The sequence below is a fragment of the Ziziphus jujuba genome, chromosome 3 (assembly GCF_031755915.1).
Source record: "Ziziphus jujuba cultivar Dongzao chromosome 3, ASM3175591v1".
Taxonomy (NCBI): domain Eukaryota; kingdom Viridiplantae; phylum Streptophyta; class Magnoliopsida; order Rosales; family Rhamnaceae; genus Ziziphus; species Ziziphus jujuba.
This window is the reverse complement of record NC_083381.1, coordinates 27,061,834-27,084,342: the sequence shown is the minus strand read 5'-3', so window position 1 is coordinate 27,084,342 and position 22,509 is coordinate 27,061,834. Positions and strand designations below refer to the sequence as shown.

The window sequence follows — 22,509 nt, the reverse complement described above, 5'->3', positions numbered from 1 at the left end:
ATAAAAAAAAACCTCCTTTTTCTTTTTATGCTTCATCTTCTGCTTTTTCCAGTTTTTTGAGGTGTTCATGTTTCATCATATTCATAGGGATTTTTGACCTTCATCTGGGTGTGTGAGAAGAACTAGAAGAACTATCTATGGAATTTTTTTTGTATCATTTAGTGCGTGCTTATTTCATACATGCTTTGGGTGTGGTATTGGTGGGAGCTAGGAAGTATGAAAGTATTGGTGGAATAACTTTAACACAATAAAAGGCTTTCCTCTCATTCTAACTTTGTAAATATATTTGTTCGACTTTGCAAAATTTACTAAAAGAAAATACTACAAATTTGAATATGTTTTTTAGCTTTTAGCTTCAACAATTAGATTACATATTCTACAATGTTTGCTTGATGAATGGCAATACCTTCTTTTGGCTCAATTTGGTACTTGAACCAATAAAAGGCTTGAATATTATGAAGAAAATTCCATTAAAAGATGATGAAAAGCAAGAACTTGTTCTTAACGAAGTTTTTCAATATCTACTGTAAAACTATTTGTTTAGTATTGACACTTTTATAAATGGAACAACACATAAAAATATATATATATATATATATATATATATATATATTGAAAATTTCAGTCATGGTAAATTACATATTTACAAATATCTGGTTTTATTACATAAACAGAAGTTATTGTAATAAATATTTCAATTTTAAAATTATGTTAAACCTAACATTAACCTAAAATTCCAATATTTATTTATGACCTTTTTCGATATTATTCTCGATTTTTTTCCATACCAGAGAAAAAAAAGAAAAAAAATAAAAAATTCAGAGCGAGAAGAGTGAAACATAGGCAGGCAAAGCGTAAGAGCCAAGCTACACAGCTCCTCCTATTTCCTCCTTTCGAACTCTCCCACACTCCCCGTTGAGTCGTAGCAGGCGATTTTTCGAGTTTTGAGATTGGAGGGGGGGCTTTGAATTTCAACGAAGCAGAACACAGCGAGAGAGAGAGAGAGAGAGAGAGAGAGAGAGAGTTTCAAATGGCTGAAACTGCGACTCAACCAAGCCGATCGAGGGACCTCGATAAGCTCCTACTCAGGCCCGGTAATCTCGTCGAACCAACCTTCGAACCCGGGCCCGGAGTAAGACCCATCTCTTTTTTCGTTCTCTTTCTCGGCTTTTCTTTGACATTTTAACAAACAGTTAACCTGCGATTCTTTCTTATGCGGATTGTGGTTCTGGGTTTAACTGAAATTGAATTAAAGTTGAATTTTTTTTTTTTTTTTTAATGGGTTGTAGCTGAGAGACGACCTTAAAGAGTACGTGAAAGTATTGGTGGTAGGGGCTGGTGGGTTGGGCTGTGAACTCCTAAAGGATTTGGCTTTGTCTGGATTTCGAGAGCTCGAAGTCATAGACATGGACCGCATCGAGGTCTCCAATCTCAATCGTCAATTCCTCTTCAGGTTATATATTCGGTTACTTACGGATCATAGACATGATATTTTGCATTTATATACGTCGTATGAGCCGATTTAGTAATGGATTTTTTGACACAGGATCAAAAGGTTGAAGCTTGCTACTATCTCATTAGCATTGAATTTTTTTTTTTTTTTTTAAAAACAAAATTTGCAATGCTTTTGTTTTACACAGTACCTGTGAAAAAAGACCTGTAATTTTATTTATTTATATGTGTTATTTGTGCCTATAAGATGCAATTTCTCCTCATATTGTTTCTCTTAATTTTTATCTGTCATTGTAGAGTTGAAGATGTTGGTAAACCAAAGGCCGAGGTGGCTGCAAAACGGGTAATGGAAAGAGTTAGTGGGGTGAACATAGTGCCACACTTTGCCCGGATTGAAGATAAAGAGCTTGAATTCTATAGTAATTTCAGTATTATTGCCCTTGGTCTTGATTCGATTGAGGCCCGAAGCTACATCAATGCAGTAGCTTGTAGCTTTCTAGGTTGGTAACTTAACCTCTTGATTCTGAATGCATCTCATATACCATTCCTGATATATGGATTTCTGTTTTTATAAGTACTCCTTAAGTTTTCATGGTTGTAAGTTTTGATACTTATGCTGATATTTCACCTGCGATTTTGCACTTGTTTGTCTATTTCGTTGGTCTTATAACTTCCCAACTTCATTATGGTTGTGTTTCCTGGACACATGATTTGTTACTAGTTTAATCTCCTTAAGAGCATAGAAATTAAATAATGTAAACCTCATGATGTCTAGAGTTAAGATCAATGATAAGCATTACATGTTGATTCATTATTCTTTTTTCTTCATGGCAATAAGCACAATAGATATAAAATAACCATAACTAACGGTGGTGTGCTTATGTGAATCAAGTTTCTATTCTATGGTCATGAGAGCCTTAGCTAGACTTGTAGTGACTGACTAAAGGTCAGACCAGGATCTGTTATTGTTCAACTTCTATCTTTGGTATCCATCATATTATAGTTTCTGATATTTGCCTTGATGCTTATTTATACCACCTACTCTAGCTTATGCATTAGATTATTTTTAGCCAGTTCCTACCCATGCAATTCAAAATTTGTCATTCTCAATACTCCACTAGTTCTAATTTGTATTTTTTTCTTTCCATGTTCTTTGGTGGGGACCGGGAATTTAGAGTACGATGCTGATGATAATCCATTAGAGGAAACAATCAAACCTATGGTAGATGGTGGAACTGAAGGTTTTAAAGGCCATGCTAGGGTTATCAAGCCAGGGATTACACCATGCTTTGAGTGTACCATCTGGCTTTTCCCACCTCAAGTGAAGTTCCCTTTATGCACTCTTGCAGAAACGCCTAGAACTGCTGCTCATTGTATTGAATATGCTCACTTAATTAAATGGGATGAGGTAATTGATTGCTTATCTTTTTGTGTCTCTCTATTTTAATTTTTGTTTTTATTTTATTTTGGAGTCTATCTTTCCCAGTTTGTGATTTAGAGCTTAATCTGATTTCTAGGCAATTTGTATGCAATTTACTTGTAGGTTCACAGTGGTAAGACTTTTGATCCAGATGATCCGGAACACATGAAGTGGGTCTATAATGAGGTCAGTGAAAAGCATTTATGTAGTGTTTCCTCTTTTTTTGCTATAAATTTGTTATTAATCCCTATATTTCTGTTTTCCGTAGGCTGTCAAGAGAGCTGAGCTTTTTGGCATTCCAGGAGTTACATATTCTCTTACTCAGGTAGATACATGCTAAACGCTGTCTATTTTATTATGTTCTGTTGCATATTAAAAAATCCTTATGAAAAAAATCAATATTGATTTAAAGAAAAAAGGAGAAGAGAAAAAAAGGGACCTAAGTTTAGGGTGTCTATATTTTTGGTTGAAGCTTCACATCTTTAATACAATATCTCATTTTCCTCTTTTATAAGTAGATTATTTGTTTTGTGTTTGTAGGGTGTTGTGAAGAATATCATACCGGCTATTGCTTCAACTAATGCGATTATATCAGCTGCTTGTGCACTGGAAACACTAAAGATTGCATCAGGATGCAGCAAAACTCTATCAAACTATTTGACGTGTGTCCTTTCTCTTCTTTGTTACTCATATTAACTTTATTTAGTCTTGGTTGTTTGAATGGCTATGATTGCAAACATGCATGTTGGACTATGGGTTCTTTTTTTACAGGAAGTAACATAAAAAGAAGAGAGAAGGAGATATAGTTGACATTTTTTTATTTTTGTTTTTTTCCTTTCGACTTTCTGGTTATGTGGACTAAGTGGGGAAAATAATGATAAGAAAATAGAATTATAACTAAAATTCTGCTACCTTCTGGCCAAATCTTACCTGTTTAAAGATGAAATTTTGGTGGGCATAAGTATAATTTTTATAAAAGCAAGCATAAATTGGGGGATATTTATGGTTTCTCTAATTCTTTTCTCAGGTGATATCACATTTTCAAATCTGTTTTAGTGATGAGACTGCTAATTCATGTTCAACTTTTAATTATTATCAGAATGCAAAAGATGGTTTTTATTATTTGGATCTTCTTTGTGGTTTATATTTTTTAATTAAATATTTGCTTGTATTGGAGGACTGATCAGAATCTTTTCCAGGTATAATGGCGCACAAGGTTTACACACTAAAGTGACTGAATTTGTGAGGGAAAGGGACTGCCTTGTATGTGGTCCTGGTATTCTGGTTGAGCTGGATACTTCGGTTACTTTAGAGAAGGTAATTTTCCTTCTCGTCTATTCTTGCTTTGAATTATTTTCTTCTCATAAATTGTTGAAGTTCATATTCGAGATGGTTTTGATAATATCATCTGGAGAAGGTCAATTTTCTCTAGCGGGGAATTGTCTCTGTTCTTGCAGACTAATCTCTCATGTCTTGTTTATTACAATTTTCACATTTTCTAAGACTTCATCCTGCATTCTATGCTGCATTTACATCAATAAGGTTTACATCTAAATTCTAGAATGCAATAAATTCTGTACTCTACCAAAGTGGTGTAGACCTCTAATTCTGAATGAACAAAAGTTTGCAAAACCGGTTTTTCTTCACTGTTTGTTCGTTATCCAGAGACTCAAAAGTGAATGATGTTAATACTCAAGCATGGCAATAAAAATACAATTTGATGCATGATTAGTACATTCCTCGTTTGTATATCAATCCTGATCCAATTCTTGTGGCAACAGTTCATTGGTTTACTTGAAGAACACCCAAAGCTGCACTTATCAAAAGCAAGCATCACTCATAGAGGGAAGAGCTTATACATGCAGGCGCCTCCAGTACTTGAAGAGATGACAAGATCCAACCTTAGCTTACCGCTTTTTGAACTGATGGGTAAAATTTCCAAGGACATTGTCCATGCAACTGGGACAACTATAAAGAATGACAAAAAAACCTCCAGTCTTATAAAACTGCGTGTGGCTTTCAAGGGAGTTGACGGGGTTACTGATATGGATACAGCAGGTGGGGCTTAAATCTTTTACTGGATCTAGATCTAACATGAACTAGAACTTGAGAAGCTTTAAAGACTCTCTCTCTCTCTTTTCTCTCTCTCTCTCTAATTATTGCAGCAAAAGGGAGAAAATGATTATGCAACGTTGGATGCCTTTCTATATTTGTAAATTTCTTTTTATCTGTAGATCTCCTGAAATTACGTTAGAACTGTGAATTAATGATCAAGAGGGCCGAGTTACTTTTGCAATTTGAGTTTAACCAAAATAATGTTTTGTTCATTGATACGGGATAAGATTATGATTTACAATGATAAGCATTATGATACATCTTTTATTTTCCACTTGTTTAATGTGTATTTTATGGTGCTCTTCCAAAATGGCGAATTTTTTTGTTTTTTTATGTTTGCCCCAGTTCAGTGAATAGATAAGAAGATAGCTACTTTTGATTGGAGATTGGGAGACAGGGAAAAAGAAAGACACTGAATGGAACCCAAAATACAGTCACTCCTACTACCAGATGATTCTCAAGCACGTATCTAGTCACAGCGTACCCAGAAGCAAAATATCGAAGAGAAAACTTTACTTGTTATGGCTTCCAAAGCTGTGGTCTAAATTCTATCTACTGCCCGTAAATCAATACCATAAGATCCTTCAGTAAAACAGCAACATGCATGCTGAAAAGCCCCCTTTGCTATGATCATTGCCTAGTAATAAAACTAGCTGAACCAATAACCCCGTAACTTGTAGTCTTTATAAAATTATCCACCTTCAAAAATTCATTTTCTTTTACACTTCTCAAACATGAATTGGACCCTCAAATCTTTCAGCATTCAAAACTGCCATTTTTACGTGCTGCAAAAAACTAGGATCTCAAAGAAGAGACATGAAATTGAAGAAAGCACAAGCTAATATTCCACTACTCACCAAAAAAGTCTAACATTCCACTCCAAAAGGTAAGGAAATAAAATATCTGAAAGGTCCTAATATTTTGAAAGCCCACACTGTTTGGTGAATGAGGGGGTCCCTTAGCCAGCAAGCAAACAGTGTGAAATGTGGACCACATAAAACTTAAGATTCATTACTTTGCTTTCTAAAGAAGAGTTAAATTGAAGTCCTGCAGGCTCTAGCTGGTTTATGGAGTTATAGAAACAAGTGGAAAAATTTAGATAATAAATGTTACTTGTTGCTTTGTAGTTTGTACGATTGACCCAGTAGGCCAACAACCTTTTTCCTCCATTTATTAATGCTCTCTTCTCTCTTTGTTTTGCCTTAACAAAGGGAAAAACAAGACGAGTAAAACCATTTTTATCTTATAGTCTGCAATGAATTTGCAGATTCTGCAGAGTTGTACTGTTTTTAGCAAGTGGCAACCAGTCTATTTTGGTGATTATGACAATGGACCCCACACTTTTAAGGTGTTCAACAGTGATCCACCGTCCGTTAAATGGGTCTTCCAGATGCATAATAACTGCGGTGAATCACCCAAGTACTATTTTATGCGCCTATGGTGTCTTTGATATTGACACTTCCACTTTTTCCTCTTTTCACTTGCTTTTTCATTTAAAACCAAAATAGATCCGTTTCCCTTCCATGTTTTTTTGTTAATAAGAATTCTCAATCATTTTACGAGATAAAAAATCAAAAATCAAAAATAAAATTCCCTTTCATGAAGTACTACTTCACTAATATGTACCATATATGATATTTGATAAGAAGCATTAGATTATAACCCAGAAAACCTCATTCAGCAAACAAACAAAAAAATATTATTATCGACCTCTGCTTTGTATTGGGCTTGTTTCTGTGGACTATGAAATGTTTTGAACCATGCCTTATATTTTATTATTTTTGGATACAAGAAAAATTGGATGAGTGAAAGAACTCAATTACAGCCAAGTATGCTATATAGATTGAGCCTATCTTGGATTAGATATACGGGTCAGGATTTTTGCCGGCTGTTCCTCATCTCTTTTTGCAACTGGATAATATCATGACACACTACATGATTCTTGTGGGGTTGTGGGACTTAAGACAGATAGGCCAACTGCCACTCATACCCCACCATCCCACATGCACATCCCCATGAAGTTTAACTCACCCATCCCTTTGCCTTTTCCTTATTTAAATCCTACTAACCCAAAAAGAACTGGAAGAAAAGAAAGAAACAACAACACCTATTAAAGCCTGTAAAAGAGAAAAAACTTCTGGTGCTGAACACTGAAAAAAAAAAAAAAAAAAAAACCTGAAAGATATAATGGAAGTTGCTATGGAAGTAGAAGATGATTCGTTCTTTGCAGATTTGAGCAAGCAGATTTCTCTTCTAATCATGGATGATGAAGAAGACCCACTTGCAAATTGCCCTTCAGTTTCTCTCCAGGTTAATCATTTTTTTCATTTCTTCAATCATTTAAGAGAAGCTTATACCTTACTAGTCAAAGTTCATATTTTTCTGCTTATTAAGTAACTTTATTTACTGAATCATCATCATTCTTACTGTGTTTTTAAACTTGTTTCAGGCTTTTTCTCATGCAACCCATCCTCCTGTACAATCGCCTTTTCTATATGAGCAAGTTTGCAGAAGAGAAAGCAAAGGGACTGGTGTTTTTATTCCTCAATCATCTCAGCCAAGAAGGAAGAACAGACAAGGAAGATTTACTTCATACAACACAAAATCTCAAAGACAACCAGAAAACAATAAGATTGCTTCCCAACTGCCTTCCAGTGCTTCTTTTAAACCAAAATATGGCAGGGGATAGATCTTAATACCAATTGTAGAATTGAAATAATCACCTACTAATTAAATACCCCTTTTGCCAAATATGTTATATGGTAATTAGGATTTTATGGTTTTACATATGGGAAATCTTGTACATGGGTAATCTCTACGTATCTACGTCTATATTTATATATATATACTCAGTGTGTGAAAAAAGAGGTTCAACAAAGGTTTTGTACCTCTCCAGTTTATGGACATGTATGGTTTTCTACTGAGTCTGATATAGGATTAAGTTTGGATAAATTCATTTGATGTTATATATTAAATTATTTTAGTTTAGATTTGTCTCAATAAATGGAAATTTTCATTTTAGTTGTTCATTAACTTTAATTTTGCCCAAAATAATTACCTTTCTTTATATGTTGGAAGATCTGGGAATCAAACAATAAGCTCTTTAATCCTAATTTGGTATGCATAAAGATACACAAGTTGATGAGCAAAAATCCAACTCTTTTTTTTTTTTTTTTTTTTTTTTTCTGTCAAGAGGGAATATGGGTGATATTTTTTTGTTAGCCTTTTGGATCTCCGAGCTGGAATAAAATTTTTGGGATTATGATTAATTATTATTGTAGGAATAATGAGGAACAATAACGATGCTGAAGTGACAGCGTTGAAACAAATTAGTGGTTACATGCCGACCTAAAAGCAAAAAATTATGATATCAAGATTCAAAGTATGCTATTTTGTTCAGTCTTGGATTCTATCAAGCCCGTTGTGAGTTGCATCATTGCAGGCACCAACTTCGGGCTCTTATCTTTAATCATGATCAATAAGGTTTCTCTTTGACAAAGTGTTTGATAGTTTCTTAATTGTATGGTTTGGGTCTGAATCGTCTGATATTTACCCAATCACCAGCCACTAGCTAGTAGCTACTTCCTCTTACAGTACCAGCCCTAGAAAGAGAATGAAATTTTCTTTCCTTTTTCAAGTTTCAAAACATAGCTTGTATTTGAAATCCTATAATATAGAACTGAAAATATGAGCCAGTAAATGCGAAACTAAGATACCCAAAAACAAGCTTTGGTAAATATCTCTCACTTCGTTTAGAATATCTTCATATTTCATACCCTTTACATAATATTTTTACTTTTTCATTTCATTAAGCTTTTTCCTTTCATTTTCATAGTCATCTTCAAGCTCACCATGTTTTTCCATTTCTTTTTGGGGCCATCTGTTTCATTTCTTTTTCCGACATGACTTTCAATTTTCATTGTACCTTGCTTAGCAATCCTTCATTTCACATGGCCCTTTTTTTTTCTTTTTTTTTTTCTGCCCTGTTAGAATAACAGAGTGCTCACCTTAAAAGTAATACATACATATATATATATATATATATATATATTAATTTTTTTTTTCCCATACAATATTTAGTGGAATTCTAAATTTTGAGAGTGAACCTCCCTACCCCCCAACCTTAAAAAAACAAAAAAAGAAAAGAAAGGAGAAAGAAAGAGGCATAAGTTGAAAAATTCATGGCTTGTATTAGAGAATATTTGGTTGGATCTTGTTTTAGAATTATAGTACTTGCCCAAGTTAATTATCCAAAAAGCATATATATAGTACTTTGACCGAGTTGAAGATGCTAACTAAATCACAAAGAAAACTTGATGAATTATTGAAAGAACAAAATGAATCTTTTTGGTGCCCAATATCTAAAATTCAAGACCCACTGGAAAGTAATTGCCATTTTGGAGATTGTAAAATACACTCGCAAATAACAAGTAGACCAAAGACAGACCAAGATGAATCGATGATGATGCAACACTTGAACTTACTCTGAAGGTGTAAACCCCCACATATTATCAAACATGTGGACCTAATCCCTCCACGTCCAATCAAACTTTGAAAGCCACTGCTGTGCTGTCTTTATTGGGTTTTTCCTAATCTATTGATTCCTTAAAGCATCAACTAATGTCCAACTAAGGACATAAAACCATGAAGTGAACATCAACCAAAGCAAATTATTGACAAGGGAACAGTATTTTCATTGATTTTATGCATATCTTATTGGGTTTTTATTTAGAATGATTCGGAAAATGATGAAATTATTTTTTCAATTTTATCTTAATTATTTTTAAATTCATATTTATGAAAAATTATATTCAAAATTTATCTATCATTTTTTTAAATTAATTTTTTATAATTAAAAATCTTAAACAGTACTAAAAAGATTTTGAATGAAATTTACCCTTCAGAAACTATCCATTCAACATAAGCAACCTTACACACCTTGAAGGAGAATGGAAGTGACAAACAAAGGGACTCAAGGAATGGGCTTCAGTTTTATCATGACCCCATGAAAACCCCATCATGGATGGCAGACCACTCGACAAAGTTTATGAACTGAAAAACATTCAGATTCTCTGTGCTTATCAACTCGACGTGACATCTTACATGTATAATTGGTTTAAATGATAGCATTTTTAATAGTTATGCACAAAACAAAGAATGAATAATGTACTATTTGTTTATAAAATACTTAAGATTTTGGACAAAGTATCTAAATTTTGGATTGACCTGGTAGTGAATATCTATAAGAAAAATCCTATATACAACATTTATGAATATCTTTTTGGTTTCTCTAACTTTAAGATTATTATTTATGTGGAAATTTAAATAGGGTTTGTTAAATCTATAGGCCATTAATTTTTATTTTTTTCATTTCCTTTTTTGGTAAATAATTATGGGCCATTATTGTTAAGTAAGAGGCCAACATTAATTATTTTTCATTTTCAATGGAATGTCGTATAGACCGATGATGGTGCTAGATAACCAACTATGTTTACTATCAATTTTTGCTGAGGAAAACCAACTTGTTTACTATCTTATGCCTGGTTCAGTCTCTTGATATAATTCAGAGGACAAAGGATAATAACATGATCTTTTCTGATCTTTATTAATTTATATTTAAAAATGCCCACAAACTATTATGTTTTCAATCTGAATTTGGCAATGCCCATAGCTCTCAGTTTAGTTGTCTTTTATCCTAAAGGAGGCATGCTAAAAGTCTTTGTGAGCTAATTAATTTGGATTTTAAATACATAGTGGTGAGAGATAGTGATATATATATATATATATATATATATAGATACAGAGAGAGAGAGAGAGAGAGAGAGAGAGAGAGAGAGAGAGAGAGATCAATATTCAATCTAATCTTCTAATTTATCTTATCAAATCTGGATTTCTTGCTTAATGGGTCTTAATTGACCACCTGGATATGGTGGTAAACGCTTTCCAAAAAAAAAAAAGAAAAAAAAGAAAAAAAGAATATGGTGACAAATTATTGTGGATTAAATTAAATATTAATGGGATTCCAGCCATAATCCCCCTTTCCATCAAATCATAAACAATCCTTACACACTATGTATTTCGATCAATAACAAGTTGATTTGAGCTTTTTTTTAATTTTTTTTTCTTTTTTTTTTTTCCCCATTTTGTATATTTCTTATTACAGTGTGAAAAAATTACAAATTAAGGAGTAAAATTCTGAATATAAAAAAAGAGAAAAAAGAAAAAGATACCCTTTTTTCCACTGATGAAATGGACACATTTGCTTACGATTAACCCAATGCTGATGTGGCAAGATCAGTGTGGACGCCTCCATTGTCCCACTTTTAAACGAGATTCATATCTTTTTTTAACTCTAACATGACCCTACTACCACAAACGGAGATCAACCACATCACCACCGTTTATTTGCAATACCTTTTCGAAGCTTCATCAATGGCGGACCTCAACCTCTCCAACTATCTCTGGTTCCTCCTCTTACTATTCCCTCTCACCTTCCTCCTCCTCCTCCTCTACTTCATAGTCCGACCCCGACCAGTCAGGATCCCAATCAAGAATCGCCACGTGTTCATCACCGGCGGATCAAGCGGCATCGGCCTTGCCTTGGCCCACCGGGCTGCATCCGAGGGCGCACGCGTCTCCATCCTCGCCCGCTCCGTCGACAAGCTCGAGGAAGCCAAACATGCAATACGACTCGCCACCGGGATTGACGTCTCCGTGTTCGCCGCCGATGTGCGAGACTGCGACGCCGTTTGGAAGTCGGTCGAGGAGGCTGGACCCATCGACGTGTTGATCGTGAATCAAGGGGTTTTTGTACCTCAAGAGCTGGAGAAGCAGGGATTAGATGAGGTGAGGTTCATGTTGGACGTGAATCTGATGGGCAGCTTCAACGTGATCAAAGCTGCTTTGCCTGGGATGAAGAAAAGAGGGAATCGTGAACCGGCCTCTATTGCCCTAATGTCCTCTCAAGCTGGTCAGGTATTATTTTTAACCAAAAATCCAATCAAAACCCAGTTCGATTCCCTTCACTTTTCATCGAATTCTGATTAAAAAATTTGAAATTTTTTACTGGTTAGGTGGGGATTTACGGTTACACTGCTTACTCAGCGAGCAAATTTGGGCTTCGGGGTTTAGCAGAAGCTTTGCAACAAGAGGTTATTGCAGACAATATTCATGTTTCTCTGATTTTCCCTCCCGATACAGACACTCCTGGTTTTGAGCAAGGTTAAAAAATAAAAAATAAAAAAAATCATTCTGTTTTCTGGGACTTTTGTTATGTGATTCTCGACTAAGAAAATTCGGTTTGTTGCAGAGAACAAGGTACGACCGCCGCTTACCAGCATATTAGCTGAATCTTCTGGGGCAATGAAACCTGATGAAGTTGCTAAGAAAGCTTTTAATGGCATAAGATCTGGCAGCTTTATTGTTCCTTGTAATTCTGAGGGTCACTTACTGGCTATAGTAACTGCTGGTTTTTCACCACAGAGATCATTTCTAATGGCTTTCGTTGAGGTAGTTGCAGCTGGGTTATTGAGGGTTGCGGCTCTATGTTTCCAGTGGAATTGGTATGGAAGCATAGAGAAGTGGCATTCACAGAATAAATAAAGAGGTAATTTTTATTCCTCCCCTTCCCTCACAGATAATACCAATCAAGCATATTAAGGACTGCAAACTTAGAGGTTAATTTATACTTGTCTAGAATTTTCAAGTTTTTTATTTCTGTGTAGATGTTGGTGCAAATAGGGAGACTCTGTAGTGCAAAAAAGGGAAAACAATTAATTCAAGGACTCTTCATGTTACGATTTTTATGATCCGTGTGTCTAATTGCTTTACGCATCATGCTTATACTTGCCTTCTTATGCTTAGCTCTAGGATTTTACATTTCAACAACGGTTTGGACTAGATGCATAAGGTATTTTCATATTCTGAGAATCTGATATTTTTCCCTACGAGTGCTATATATTTCTCAAATTTTCCCCTGCAGAAATATAGCAAGGTGTTGGTTCTTCTATACTTAATTTTGTTGTTAAATATTTTTGTGTTTCAGGGACCTGAGGTTGTTGGGTGCTTGATTTCTTCCCAATTTTACTCACTTTTGACATTTGAGTTGCTGCAGTTGCTAGAAAGCAGATGTGGTGCTGTAAATGGGTGATTAGCATCGGTGTTTCGGGAACCGAACCATCATTGATGTAGGTTTAAGTTGCCCTCTCTCAGGAAGTTAGTATTTTGATGGTCCACTGTAATAAATTATTTTACTGTTTAAGAAATTATTTGTAATGGGAATCTCTAAAGCAATTTCTGACGTGAAATTTTCAAATTTTTACCCTGTAGCATAATGAACTCGAAAGTATGGCTTCACTTGATTTATGTGATTAAAAAACATTTATGAATGAAAAGAAACTGAGTTGTTAGATGATGCTTTAGTAATTTCAATTATTTTAATGTGTAAAACCAGCTAAATTGGAGGTTAAAATATTGTGTTATTCACAGACATTCCATTGTCTTCTCTCTCTCTCTCTCTCTCTCTCTCTCTCTCTGTCTTTCTAATCATATCATTATTACTATTTTTTTATAAATTAAAATTGAAAAGAAGCCCGCGATTAATTAAATTAACATGTAACTCTTTAAGTATGATTAAACATGGTTGTTTAAAAGTTTAAAGCATAATATGTTTTTAAGAGATTTGAATTTATATAAATATGTATAATCATATAACAAAATTAACTCTTTGAATGAAATTTGTCAGAGATAAACCCTCAAATTAACTCTTTGAATGAAATTTGTCAGAGATAAACCCTCTTATTGTGGACAGGGTAGCCCTCTAAGCAAACGATGGAAGCCCATTTTAATCTGGACTGGGCCTATTAATAAATCGTCTTAACCATCCAAGTGTAAAAATCCCATTCTAGCCCCATACATAAGACAACCACCTTCCACAATGCTGGGGACAGCGTAGCGGTGGCCTAGCAGTAGCACTTAGCAGCAACTCAGTAAGGAATCGGTCAATCGACAGAGTCTGCGAGTCCGAGTCGCAGCGATGGCGTCCACTCTACTCAAGCGAACGAGCTCAGCAATGAGATCGGTGGCCGGGGGTCTTGCAATCGGAGGGTCATGGAGGGCCTTCGCGGCGGTTGCAGTTGGGACTGACATAGTCTCGGCCGCTCCCAGTGTTTCCCTCCAGAAAGCTCGCTCCTGGGACGAAGGTGTCTCATCGAATTTTTCCACTACTCCTGTCAAAGACATTTTCAAGGTTTTTTTTTAATTTAATTTTTGTCTTAATTTGAGCTTACAGTACCATATTCAATTTTCTAAAAAAATAAAAATAAAAATTTCCTAACTTTTGTCATCAATTTAATTTCTGGGTGTTATATTGTTCAAAAAAATTAAACAAAAAGATGTATGGGGATTATTTTTCTTGCTTTTGAATGCTTATATTGGATGCAATTTCTCTTTTGGTAAAGCAAGCAAAGTATTTTCAGAATGCTAATGAAAAGTGGGTATTTGGGATTGATATTGATTGTGTTTTTTTGTTTTGTTTTGTGTTTTTTGGTGGTGGGGGTTTGTGATATGGTATTTCAGGACAAGAAAGTCGTCATCTTTGGACTCCCTGTAAGTTACTCTTCATATTTTGCTGTAATATATTGTTGGTTCCAAATTTATGTAAACAAAGATAAAGCCACTTCCTATACAGGATTTTTTACTTATTCTGTTACTTTTTTTTTTGCTTATACATCCTTTGGTTTATATAAAGTTTTCATTTTTTCCCATTGGAGTATTATTCGATAATGGCCAAGCGATCCCATTTTCAAATCAATACTAGAAAAGCTAATTTCTAATCTCATATAATGCTGAAATTCAAAATAATTAGTGATGATTTCTAGCTCATTACTGGAAATGGAACGAACATACTTTATTTGATATTTATGGTTAGATAATTTATATAATATTTGCATTTACAACATTCCAGGGTGCATATACAGGAGTTTGTTCAAAGCAGCATGTGCCTAGTTACAAGAACAACATTGACAAGTTTAAGGCTAAAGGGATTGATTCTGTAATTTGTGTAGCTGTTAATGATCCATACACTATGAATGCTTGGGCAGAGAAACTTGAAGCCAAAGATGCTGTAAGTTGTTTGCCCAAATTCCAATGCTTTCATTATTATATCATGTGACTTTCATATTTAATAGCATGCTTCTCTTCTTAATGCTTTTTGTTTGCATGTGTCCACTTTGCATTTTTACTTGGAATTTTAATCGCTTAATAAAGTTAAGTTCTTTTGCCTAAGACTTCATCATATGATTCTGCGAGTTGTGTGGAAATTAAATGACCTGTTTGAAGTTAGGTAGTCTCTTTGGGTGTATTTTTGTTTAATGTATTAATGTCTCTCAGGACTCAGAAGTTGGAGTTCTCTATTTTGTCAATTTTGTTCCATCGTCAAAAAACAAAAGCCATGAAAAGAAATAAGAAGAAAGTACATAGTATTTAGGCAACTGAGGTTACCAACCTTCTAATGCTAGTAGCTTTCGTTAAACATGGTAAATTCTGAGCTTCTTGAATCAAATTAATAGTCACATATGTATAGAATTTACAATCGGGACGACTACGCTATTATAAAGCAGCTGCTTGATTCACTTCTTCTTTTCATGGACATGCTATTGGACTAGAATGTACAATTCTTTGCCTTTGATATGATAGCATTGACGTATTGTACATTGTTCTTTGTTCGATGCAATATTTGAGCAGCTTGTTTTACTTGCACATTTGCCTTTGTAGATTGAGTTTTATGGGGACTTTGATGGGAGCTTCCACAAAAGTTTGGAATTGGATAAAGATCTCTCCGCTGCTTTGCTTGGACCTCGATCTCAAAGGTATCATCTGAGCTGCTAATTGTTTATCATCAAAAGCAGCTTTGTCGAGGAAAACGGTTGCCTTTTGCTCAGCTGTGGCCTTGGATGTTCCAGAGTTATTTTTCTGTTTTATATAATCTGTCTGCTGACCTTCTTCTTTCCCCTACATTTTTGAAGAGCATAGGGTTGTTTTTTTACAATTCACCCATTCATATCAAAAGGGGTTTGCCTGGTATGCACAGTATCTTATGGCTAATTATGATGTTGGTTTTGCTGGTGCAGATGGTCGGCCTATGTGGTTGATGGGAAGGTTAAGGCCCTTAATGTAGAGGAAGCACCATCTGAGGTAAAGGTTTCAGGTGGAGAGGTTATCTTGGGACAGATCTAATGCTGCTTGGTTTGATTGCCATGTACACACAAGACTACACTATCATCACAGCATCTCCATTACCCTCTAGACAAAATGGCATCAAGTAGCTGCTGATGTTTTATATGTATACACTATTCATTTTTTCTTTTGGGTTTCTTTTCCTCGGTCTTGGCTTCTAGCCATCTATTAAATAAAATGTGCCACTAATCCTGTTTATACGTTTTACGAACATCGAGTGAATTTCTAACTAGCAATGTAATGCAATACATTCGTTTAAAAGTTTGCATTTTCCCACAATAGAAAACTTCCATCACAGCATATCTTTTCTGCATTATTACAACCATTTCAGTCAAGAATATTTGTTAAAACCTAATACTTGGGTCTTTTTTCCAAGTTAAAATTAGCCTGAAGAGGTTTTATATATCCCAATGAGGTTAAAAACTGAGTGCAGCAAATTAATAAAAGGGATTAAAAATGGTTTGCAACAATGTTAGAAGCAGTTACTTTGGAAGGAAAGCCACGTATGACTCATTTGGCCACATGGCAACTTCGCCATGTATACCTGATCACCATATTCTAAAGAAGTGTAGCTAGTTCTTACATATAATTTTTATTCCCCTACAAACCCATGTCTTTAAATGGCATCACTCAAATGAAGTAACCTCTCTAGTCCACATTTTATATAACAGAAAACCCAGGCGTCTATCTCTCATCTCCATTCTTGACCACTCTGCCACGTGGAAAAGCCTAGCTGATACGTACTGCAGCATGCAGTTGACGTGGCAAATATACTGACGCTTGCTTAGACCCACCGAATGGTTAAACCCAGGTTATCAAAAGGTCCTTCAACATCACCAACTCGTTTCTTTGTATTCCCTATATATGTATAGCCCCTGTTTAAGGTGGGCTATGCCCATTTTTCTTCAAAAAACTAAAGCTTTGTTTCCAACACCTTTTCTGGTTCATTCTCAGCTTCGACTGGTAAGGAGTATGGCATCCGATGGGGAAAAATTCCAAACTCAAAGCCAACATACTCAGCCAGGCAAAGAGCATATCATGAACCCAGTTCCTCAAACCATGAACCCCAACTACAAGCCAGCCAACAAGCTCCAAGTAATTCAACTTTCTTAAAACTATCTTTTTCCTTTACTGTTATTTTCAAGCCAATCCATTAAACAAAATATGTAAACTTGGAATTTTGGCAGGGAAAAGTGGCACTGGTGACTGGAGGAGATTCGGGAATAGGAAAGGCTGTTTGCTATTGCTATGCCATTGAAGGTGCAAATGTTGCTTTTACTTATGTCAAAGGGACAAGAGGACAAAGACAAGGATACAACACTCACTATGCTTAAAGAGGCAAGGAGAAGCCACGTAGAAGAACCATTAGCCATACCTGCAGACGTTGGGTTTGATGAGAATTGCAAAAGCGTTGTTGATCAGGTTGTGAAACGCTTTGGCCGGATTGATATACTGGTGAACAATGCAGCTGAGCAACATTTGAGCAACTCGGTCGAAGAGATCACTGAGCCTCGGATTGAGAGGGTCTTTAGGACTAACATTTTCTCTCAGTTCTTTATGGTCAGGTAAAAAAGACATTACCCGACTGGAATTTGAACATTTAAAAAAAAAAAAAAAAAATGAAAAAGGAGCCAAGACTTTTTGCATAGTTTTGCAACTCAGTTTTTGTGGAATGGAAGGCATGCATTGAAGCACATGAAGGAGGGAAGCTGCATAATCAACTCGACATCAGTGAATGCATGTATTGGTGGACCAACTCTGCTGGATTACAGTGCAACAAAGGGAGCCATTGTTGCCTTCACTAGGGGTCTGGCTCTTCAGCTGGCAGGTAGGGGGATTCGCGTTAATGCTGTGGCCCCAGGTCCAGTTTGGACTCCACTGCACCGGCACCGATGCCAGAGTACATGATCAAGAGCTTAGGGTCGGACGTACCAATGGAAAGGGCTGTGCACCATGTTACGCGTTCTTGGCATCCTTTGATTCTTCCTATTACACTGGCCAAGTTCTCCATCCCAATGGTATGTGTGAAAAGTCTCCAATTTTTTCTATGCTCATACATCGAATATATTCCGGGATGCCAATAAAGTGATTCTTTTTTGTTTTTATTAGGTGGGATGATCGTGAATTCTTGAACATTCCTCCTTGGTTTGTTTATTCTATAAATCTATAGCGCGCTGTTTCAAAAGAGCTTTTTGGCTCATCGTAAAGGAATAAAGAGGTTATGTACTCAGAAAGGTGTAGTGTGCCTTCGTTACATATGTATACATCTTAGAATACCAATATAAAAATATAATACCATGAGGTTCTTTTCTTTGTTTTCTCCGAGAAACAATGTCTCGGCTAAAATCGAATATTCATTCATCCATCCACAAGCATTTTAGAGGTAAAGCAGGATGGAAAGTGAAGCAAATTAGTACACATGCTAAACACCAAGCAGAGCAGAACATCCATTGAAAACTTACTAAAAATAATAATAATAATAATAATAAAAAGACTGTAATAGAAGATCCATGCATCAATATTCATGCCGCGAACACATATATAAAGTCTAAGTAAACGCATATATATGTAGAGAGAGAGAGGTGAATGCCCGCGCAGGACGCAAACCAACAAGATGACTGGTTTCTTTCGTATTTAGACGTCACTTGCACAGCATGCCTTCAGCTGGACGCATAAAAAACAGTCATTACTGGATCTGTGAACTCCATGCTCAATTTAATGCCCACCCTGAAAAACAAAAACAGAACATAAAATCAACAAACATAATGGAGTTGGTATATTATTCTTGTATGATATAGTTGAATAGCGTGACTTCTGGGTATAAAAATGAAATCTACGCATATATAAGGTTTCAATTGCTTTTCAAGTTTGAGATGGTTTCATGAAGTATTATATCATTTAAGCAAAAGATAATGAATCACTAAAACAATGTTCTAGAGTAAAAGTTTTAAACCTGTGTTGGAGAAACTTCCAGCCTGCTTGGTGTTGAAACATGTGTGTATGACGTTGGATCTGAACTCATCTCATTTGCAACTTTACCAGTATTCTTATTTAGAGACTGAACAATCATATTCTCCAGGACGCCCTTTCCTTTGGAAGAACCCCCATCGCAACTAGAAACAGAAACAGGGCCTCCAGCCTTTTTGGAGGTAAGATCAAGGCGCTCAATCATTCTTGCAACACCAGCAATTCCTGCACTCATCTCCCGCTGAACTCCTTTGCTTAACTCCTTTACTGAGGTATTACGAGCCATTAGCTTCTCCTTAATGCCTCGGGTGCTTTTTGTGATTGATTCCTTATATCTGTCATATAAATATTTATGCTAGTCGGTATGGAAAGGTTGAAAGGACCTGACTAAAAAGAGAACTAAGAACTAAATGATTCTACCTTGCTGAAGCAGCGGACCACTTAGACTTGATGGACTCCGGGAAAGTGAACATCTCAGATGAGCTTGGTCTCTCTGGGTGATCATGTGGAGGCTGACTGCTTAGAACTCTGGACAATGATGCAAAAACAGTAAGCTAGAAGATAACAAAAACGAAAAACGAATGCCCAGTTGATACAGTGCATTGCCAGCATCATTGTTTACAAGGTGCCTAAACATTTATCCATGTTACTAGCAAATATATTAATTCAGGCCTGCCACAGTAAATTATGTATGGCAAAGATACAAACTAGAAATTTAATCATAGGCTCGTACCTGGGTTCGAAAGTGACACCATCATTAACATCAGTGCTTGAGCTCATATTCACAACAGACGGAACAACAGGCGAAGGAAACGAAGGTTGAGTGTTGGCAGCCGGTGGTGTGCCAGAAGTTGGTGATGATCCATAACTCGAATTGTGATATCCATCTGGAGAAGTTGTGCATCCTTGCTCCAAGCCAGGCATATTTACATAAGAAGTAAAAACAACAAATGGGGGAGAAGAAGCCTGTGCAGAAGACCTATGCCTCTCCCTTCCGCGATAACGAGATCTTCTAGTGGCAGCAGCAGCTAGATGCTGCATAATTCGTCCGTCAAAATCAGAATCATCTGAGAAAGATTCCTGAAAATTCAATTGTGCCTCTGATCATTAGAATCCGTTCTCACCAAGCAGTAATAATGTATAAAAACAGAGGTAAAATAAACTCTCACATGCTCAACATCATAGTCGTCAAGGAAATAACGAATAGGCGGTGATGCTACAGAAGATACGTTCCTTGACCTTGAGTGTCTTTCCCTTTCCACTGCAGCTAGAAGTTCTTGGCTATGCAAGTAGAATTAATCAATTAATAAATAACAGAAACAAAATAACAAACAAGAAATTATGCATAATCGCGGATAAGGAATATATATACCAGGCAGGATCCTTCAAGGCAAGTGACTGCCAACATATTGGACACTCTTTGCTTCTTTGAGACCTAAGAAGAATAAAATAGTCGCAAAAAAATGCTCATTAAAATCGTGTAACATATAAGAGTATGCATCGACAAATGTAAAAATATAGCGCCATCATGATAAATTCAAAAGAACAACCTACATTGATGTAATTGGGCTTACCATTCGAGAATGCAATGAAGATGATAGTCGTGCTTGCAGCTAGTAATCTGAAAGCAGGAAAGGGTTAAGAGATTCAGTATTTAACTCTAAATAAATTGCAACCCTTCCAAATATATATATATATATATATATTTGATAAAACTTCGTGGAAAGAACGACGGTAATAGCTAACAAGAAAAGTGGGTTCTCAAACACATCTGCTGTTTTGCAAAAAGCCACCCAAAAAAATAAATAAATAAAAAATAAAAAATCCTATTTTACCCGTTTGCATTCATAGCCAACAGCTTTCATGAAAAATAAGAAAAAATAACTTGACGTAATTTCCCCAGTCAACCCAAAAAACGATAAAGCAAAACTGGATTTTTTTTTTTTTGGTTTTTTTTTTTTTGTTTTTTTTTTTTAACCACGCTTTATACTGCATAAACAAAATGATCATCAAATCCAACACAATCAATTCAAATAATAAATTCTACAGCAAGTGACAATAGATCACAGCCGATTACCCTCCTAAAGTCATCAATTGATTCATTCCAGCATCACAGACTGTAATTGAGAACATCAAGCAGACTACAAAACCCCAAAAAAAAAAAAAAAAAATTTCATATTTAATCTTATTCCAGATATTCAAATGCCAAATTTTGATCCTTTCCCATTGAATTTTGGGCAATGCAATAAGCTAAATTCTCTATTTAAAAAAAAAAGAAAAAAAAAACTAAAAATTAGACCACTTCCAAAACTATAATAAACATGAAAATAAATCAGAGAGCTCTAAGAATAAAACCAATATATATATATATATATATATCAAAATGAAAATTTTTTAATTTCCGTTTAATTTGTCGTTCATTATCTTTAGTGATAGTGATAAATTGGGCAAAGGATCATACAGTGGCAGGGTCATCGGAGCTGAAAGGCTCAAGGCAGATACTACAAGAGTCTTCTTCGGAGGTCTCATTGGTTGATGACGACGATGGAGGAGTTGAAACTGAAAAGAGTAGCGGATTCAAAGAAGAAGAAGAAGAAGAGGAAGCGAAATCTGCCATTGAAGACTGTAAGGAAGTGATTCAAAATGTGAGAAGATGCAGAGAAGGAAAGGTTCCAAAAAAAAAAAAAAAAAGGCGAAGACTTTGTGGAGAAGAATGTGAAGAACAAGAAGACGAAGAAGAAAGGAACCCTAGAAAAGTGTAAGATAAAGAGAGAGAAAAAAAAACTAAAAAAAAAAAAAAAACAAAGTGCAAATGGTCAAAGAAAGGAATTACGGGAAAAAGCAACTGCCTGAAGACGCTGGAAATTCAACCGATTCATACGCACGCTTTGATGGAATCAATCTTTCTCACTTTTCTTTTTTTTTTTTTTTTTAATTTCCTTTTTCGGTTTTATCAAAAAGAAAATTCCTTTTTCGGTTTTATTATTTTTAATCTCTTGCTCTTTTTTTATTTTTATTTTTTAATGTGTTGTTTAATAAGTACTTGCAATTATCTTATTTCAAAATTACTACCACATCAACTTTCATAAATATATATTATTTGATTATCGTTTTCTAAGATGATAAGTTAAGGGGAAAAAAATAAATAAATATAGCAAAAAAGAAGTGATAAATCTGTGATATATAATAAATGTATTATCATTTCCTCTAATGATCAAGGAATTAATTTAAAAGCTTGGCTAATAAAAGAAGAGATAAAAACATTAATTAAAATCCTATTTGAGCTTTTAATGTTTAATTTCTTTGTTTAATTGTGTGTT

The 22,509-nt window shown here is 35.2% G+C and overlaps 5 protein-coding genes and 1 pseudogene across 9 annotated transcripts; 5 read left to right on the top strand and 1 right to left on the bottom strand.

Moving 5' to 3' along the window:
• Positions 1-776: 776 nt before the first annotated feature.
• On the top strand, positions 777-5,261 carry LOC107423260 (NEDD8-activating enzyme E1 catalytic subunit). Its single transcript, XM_016032787.4, has 9 exons — positions 777-1,132; positions 1,290-1,453; positions 1,750-1,952; positions 2,628-2,860; positions 2,996-3,058; positions 3,141-3,197; positions 3,413-3,534; positions 4,072-4,189; positions 4,654-5,261. The coding sequence occupies exons 1-9, from the start codon at positions 1,031-1,033 to the stop codon at positions 4,939-4,941; spliced, it is 1,350 nt and encodes a 449-aa protein (XP_015888273.3). The 5' UTR covers positions 777-1,030; the 3' UTR covers positions 4,942-5,261.
• A 1,793-nt stretch (positions 5,262-7,054) lies between these two features.
• LOC107423031 (uncharacterized) lies at positions 7,055-7,975 on the top strand. The gene is made up of 2 exons (XM_016032542.4): positions 7,055-7,297; positions 7,437-7,975. Exons 1-2 carry the CDS (start codon positions 7,175-7,177, stop codon positions 7,674-7,676), a joined length of 363 nt encoding a protein of 120 aa, XP_015888028.1. The 5' UTR covers positions 7,055-7,174; the 3' UTR covers positions 7,677-7,975.
• A 3,151-nt stretch (positions 7,976-11,126) lies between these two features.
• On the top strand, positions 11,127-13,397 carry LOC107423024 (3-dehydrosphinganine reductase TSC10A). 4 transcript variants are annotated; one of them, XR_001581925.4, is made up of 5 exons: positions 11,127-11,962; positions 12,061-12,208; positions 12,297-12,593; positions 12,851-12,896; positions 13,032-13,397. XR_001581925.4 is itself a non-coding variant. In XM_048477191.2 (4 exons), exons 1-3 carry the CDS (start codon positions 11,345-11,347, stop codon positions 12,587-12,589), a joined length of 1,059 nt encoding a protein of 352 aa, XP_048333148.2. In that variant the 5' UTR covers positions 11,127-11,344; the 3' UTR covers positions 12,590-12,593; positions 13,101-13,397. The 4 variants fall into 4 exon arrangements, 3 of the variants coding, with proteins under 3 accessions (XP_048333148.2, XP_048333149.2, XP_015888019.3); XM_048477191.2 differs by lacking the exon at positions 12,851-12,896 and having other exon boundaries at positions 13,101-13,397; XM_048477192.2 differs by lacking the exons at positions 12,851-12,896; positions 13,032-13,397 and adding an exon at positions 12,712-12,735.
• A 489-nt stretch (positions 13,398-13,886) lies between these two features.
• LOC107423030 (peroxiredoxin-2F, mitochondrial) lies at positions 13,887-16,486 on the top strand. Its single transcript, XM_016032541.4, has 5 exons — positions 13,887-14,234; positions 14,564-14,593; positions 14,952-15,110; positions 15,761-15,855; positions 16,117-16,486. The coding sequence occupies exons 1-5, from the start codon at positions 14,022-14,024 to the stop codon at positions 16,220-16,222; spliced, it is 603 nt and encodes a 200-aa protein (XP_015888027.3). The 5' UTR covers positions 13,887-14,021; the 3' UTR covers positions 16,223-16,486.
• A 580-nt stretch (positions 16,487-17,066) lies between these two features.
• Positions 17,067-18,536, top strand: LOC107423051 (NADPH-dependent aldehyde reductase 1, chloroplastic-like; annotated as a pseudogene).
• A 136-nt stretch (positions 18,537-18,672) lies between these two features.
• LOC107423049 (E3 ubiquitin-protein ligase RHF1A) lies at positions 18,673-22,181 on the bottom strand. Of its 2 annotated transcripts, XM_016032568.4 has the most exons (9): positions 22,023-22,181; positions 21,651-21,812; positions 20,764-20,810; positions 20,562-20,624; positions 20,359-20,470; positions 19,923-20,269; positions 19,610-19,717; positions 19,176-19,524; positions 18,673-18,949 (listed from the first exon to the last, which is right to left on the bottom strand). In XM_016032568.4, exons 2-9 carry the CDS (start codon positions 21,804-21,806, stop codon positions 18,938-18,940), a joined length of 1,194 nt encoding a protein of 397 aa, XP_015888054.3. In that variant the 5' UTR covers positions 21,807-21,812; positions 22,023-22,181; the 3' UTR covers positions 18,673-18,937. The 2 variants fall into 2 exon arrangements, with proteins under 2 accessions (XP_015888054.3, XP_015888053.3); XM_016032567.4 differs by lacking the exon at positions 22,023-22,181 and having other exon boundaries at positions 21,651-21,970.
• Positions 22,182-22,509: the final 328 nt, after the last annotated feature.

What these genes read in the sequence shown, in the direction of transcription:
- LOC107423260 (XM_016032787.4), top strand. Translation starts at nt 1,031, where the DNA reads ATGGCTGAAACTGCGACTCAACCAAGCCGATCGAGGGACCTCGATAAG. An exon ending in CCTTCGAACCCGGGCCCGGA is followed by an intron (nt 1,133 to 1,289) that starts GTAAGACCCATC and finishes AATGGGTTGTAG; the next exon opens with CTGAGAGACGACCTTAAAGA. An exon ending in TTACATATTCTCTTACTCAG is followed by an intron (nt 3,198 to 3,412) that starts GTAGATACATGC and finishes TTGTGTTTGTAG; the next exon opens with GGTGTTGTGAAGAATATCAT.
- LOC107423049 (XM_016032568.4), bottom strand. Translation starts at nt 21,806, where the DNA reads ATGGCAGATTTCGCTTCCTCTTCTTCTTCTTCTTCTTTGAATCCGCTA. An exon ending in CTTCATTGCATTCTCGAATG is followed by an intron (nt 20,625 to 20,763) that starts GTAAGCCCAATT and finishes TATTCTTCTTAG; the next exon opens with GTCTCAAAGAAGCAAAGAGT. An exon ending in ACGACTATGATGTTGAGCAT is followed by an intron (nt 20,270 to 20,358) that starts GTGAGAGTTTAT and finishes TTGAATTTTCAG; the next exon opens with GAATCTTTCTCAGATGATTC.
- LOC107423024 (XM_048477191.2), top strand. Translation starts at nt 11,345, where the DNA reads ATGACCCTACTACCACAAACGGAGATCAACCACATCACCACCGTTTAT. An exon ending in TGTCCTCTCAAGCTGGTCAG is followed by an intron (nt 11,963 to 12,060) that starts GTATTATTTTTA and finishes TTTACTGGTTAG; the next exon opens with GTGGGGATTTACGGTTACAC. An exon ending in CACTCCTGGTTTTGAGCAAG is followed by an intron (nt 12,209 to 12,296) that starts GTTAAAAAATAA and finishes GGTTTGTTGCAG; the next exon opens with AGAACAAGGTACGACCGCCG.
- LOC107423031 (XM_016032542.4), top strand. Translation starts at nt 7,175, where the DNA reads ATGGAAGTTGCTATGGAAGTAGAAGATGATTCGTTCTTTGCAGATTTG. An exon ending in GCCCTTCAGTTTCTCTCCAG is followed by an intron (nt 7,298 to 7,436) that starts GTTAATCATTTT and finishes AACTTGTTTCAG; the next exon opens with GCTTTTTCTCATGCAACCCA.
- LOC107423030 (XM_016032541.4), top strand. Translation starts at nt 14,022, where the DNA reads ATGGCGTCCACTCTACTCAAGCGAACGAGCTCAGCAATGAGATCGGTG. An exon ending in AACTTGAAGCCAAAGATGCT is followed by an intron (nt 15,111 to 15,760) that starts GTAAGTTGTTTG and finishes TTGCCTTTGTAG; the next exon opens with ATTGAGTTTTATGGGGACTT. An exon ending in CTTGGACCTCGATCTCAAAG is followed by an intron (nt 15,856 to 16,116) that starts GTATCATCTGAG and finishes TTGCTGGTGCAG; the next exon opens with ATGGTCGGCCTATGTGGTTG.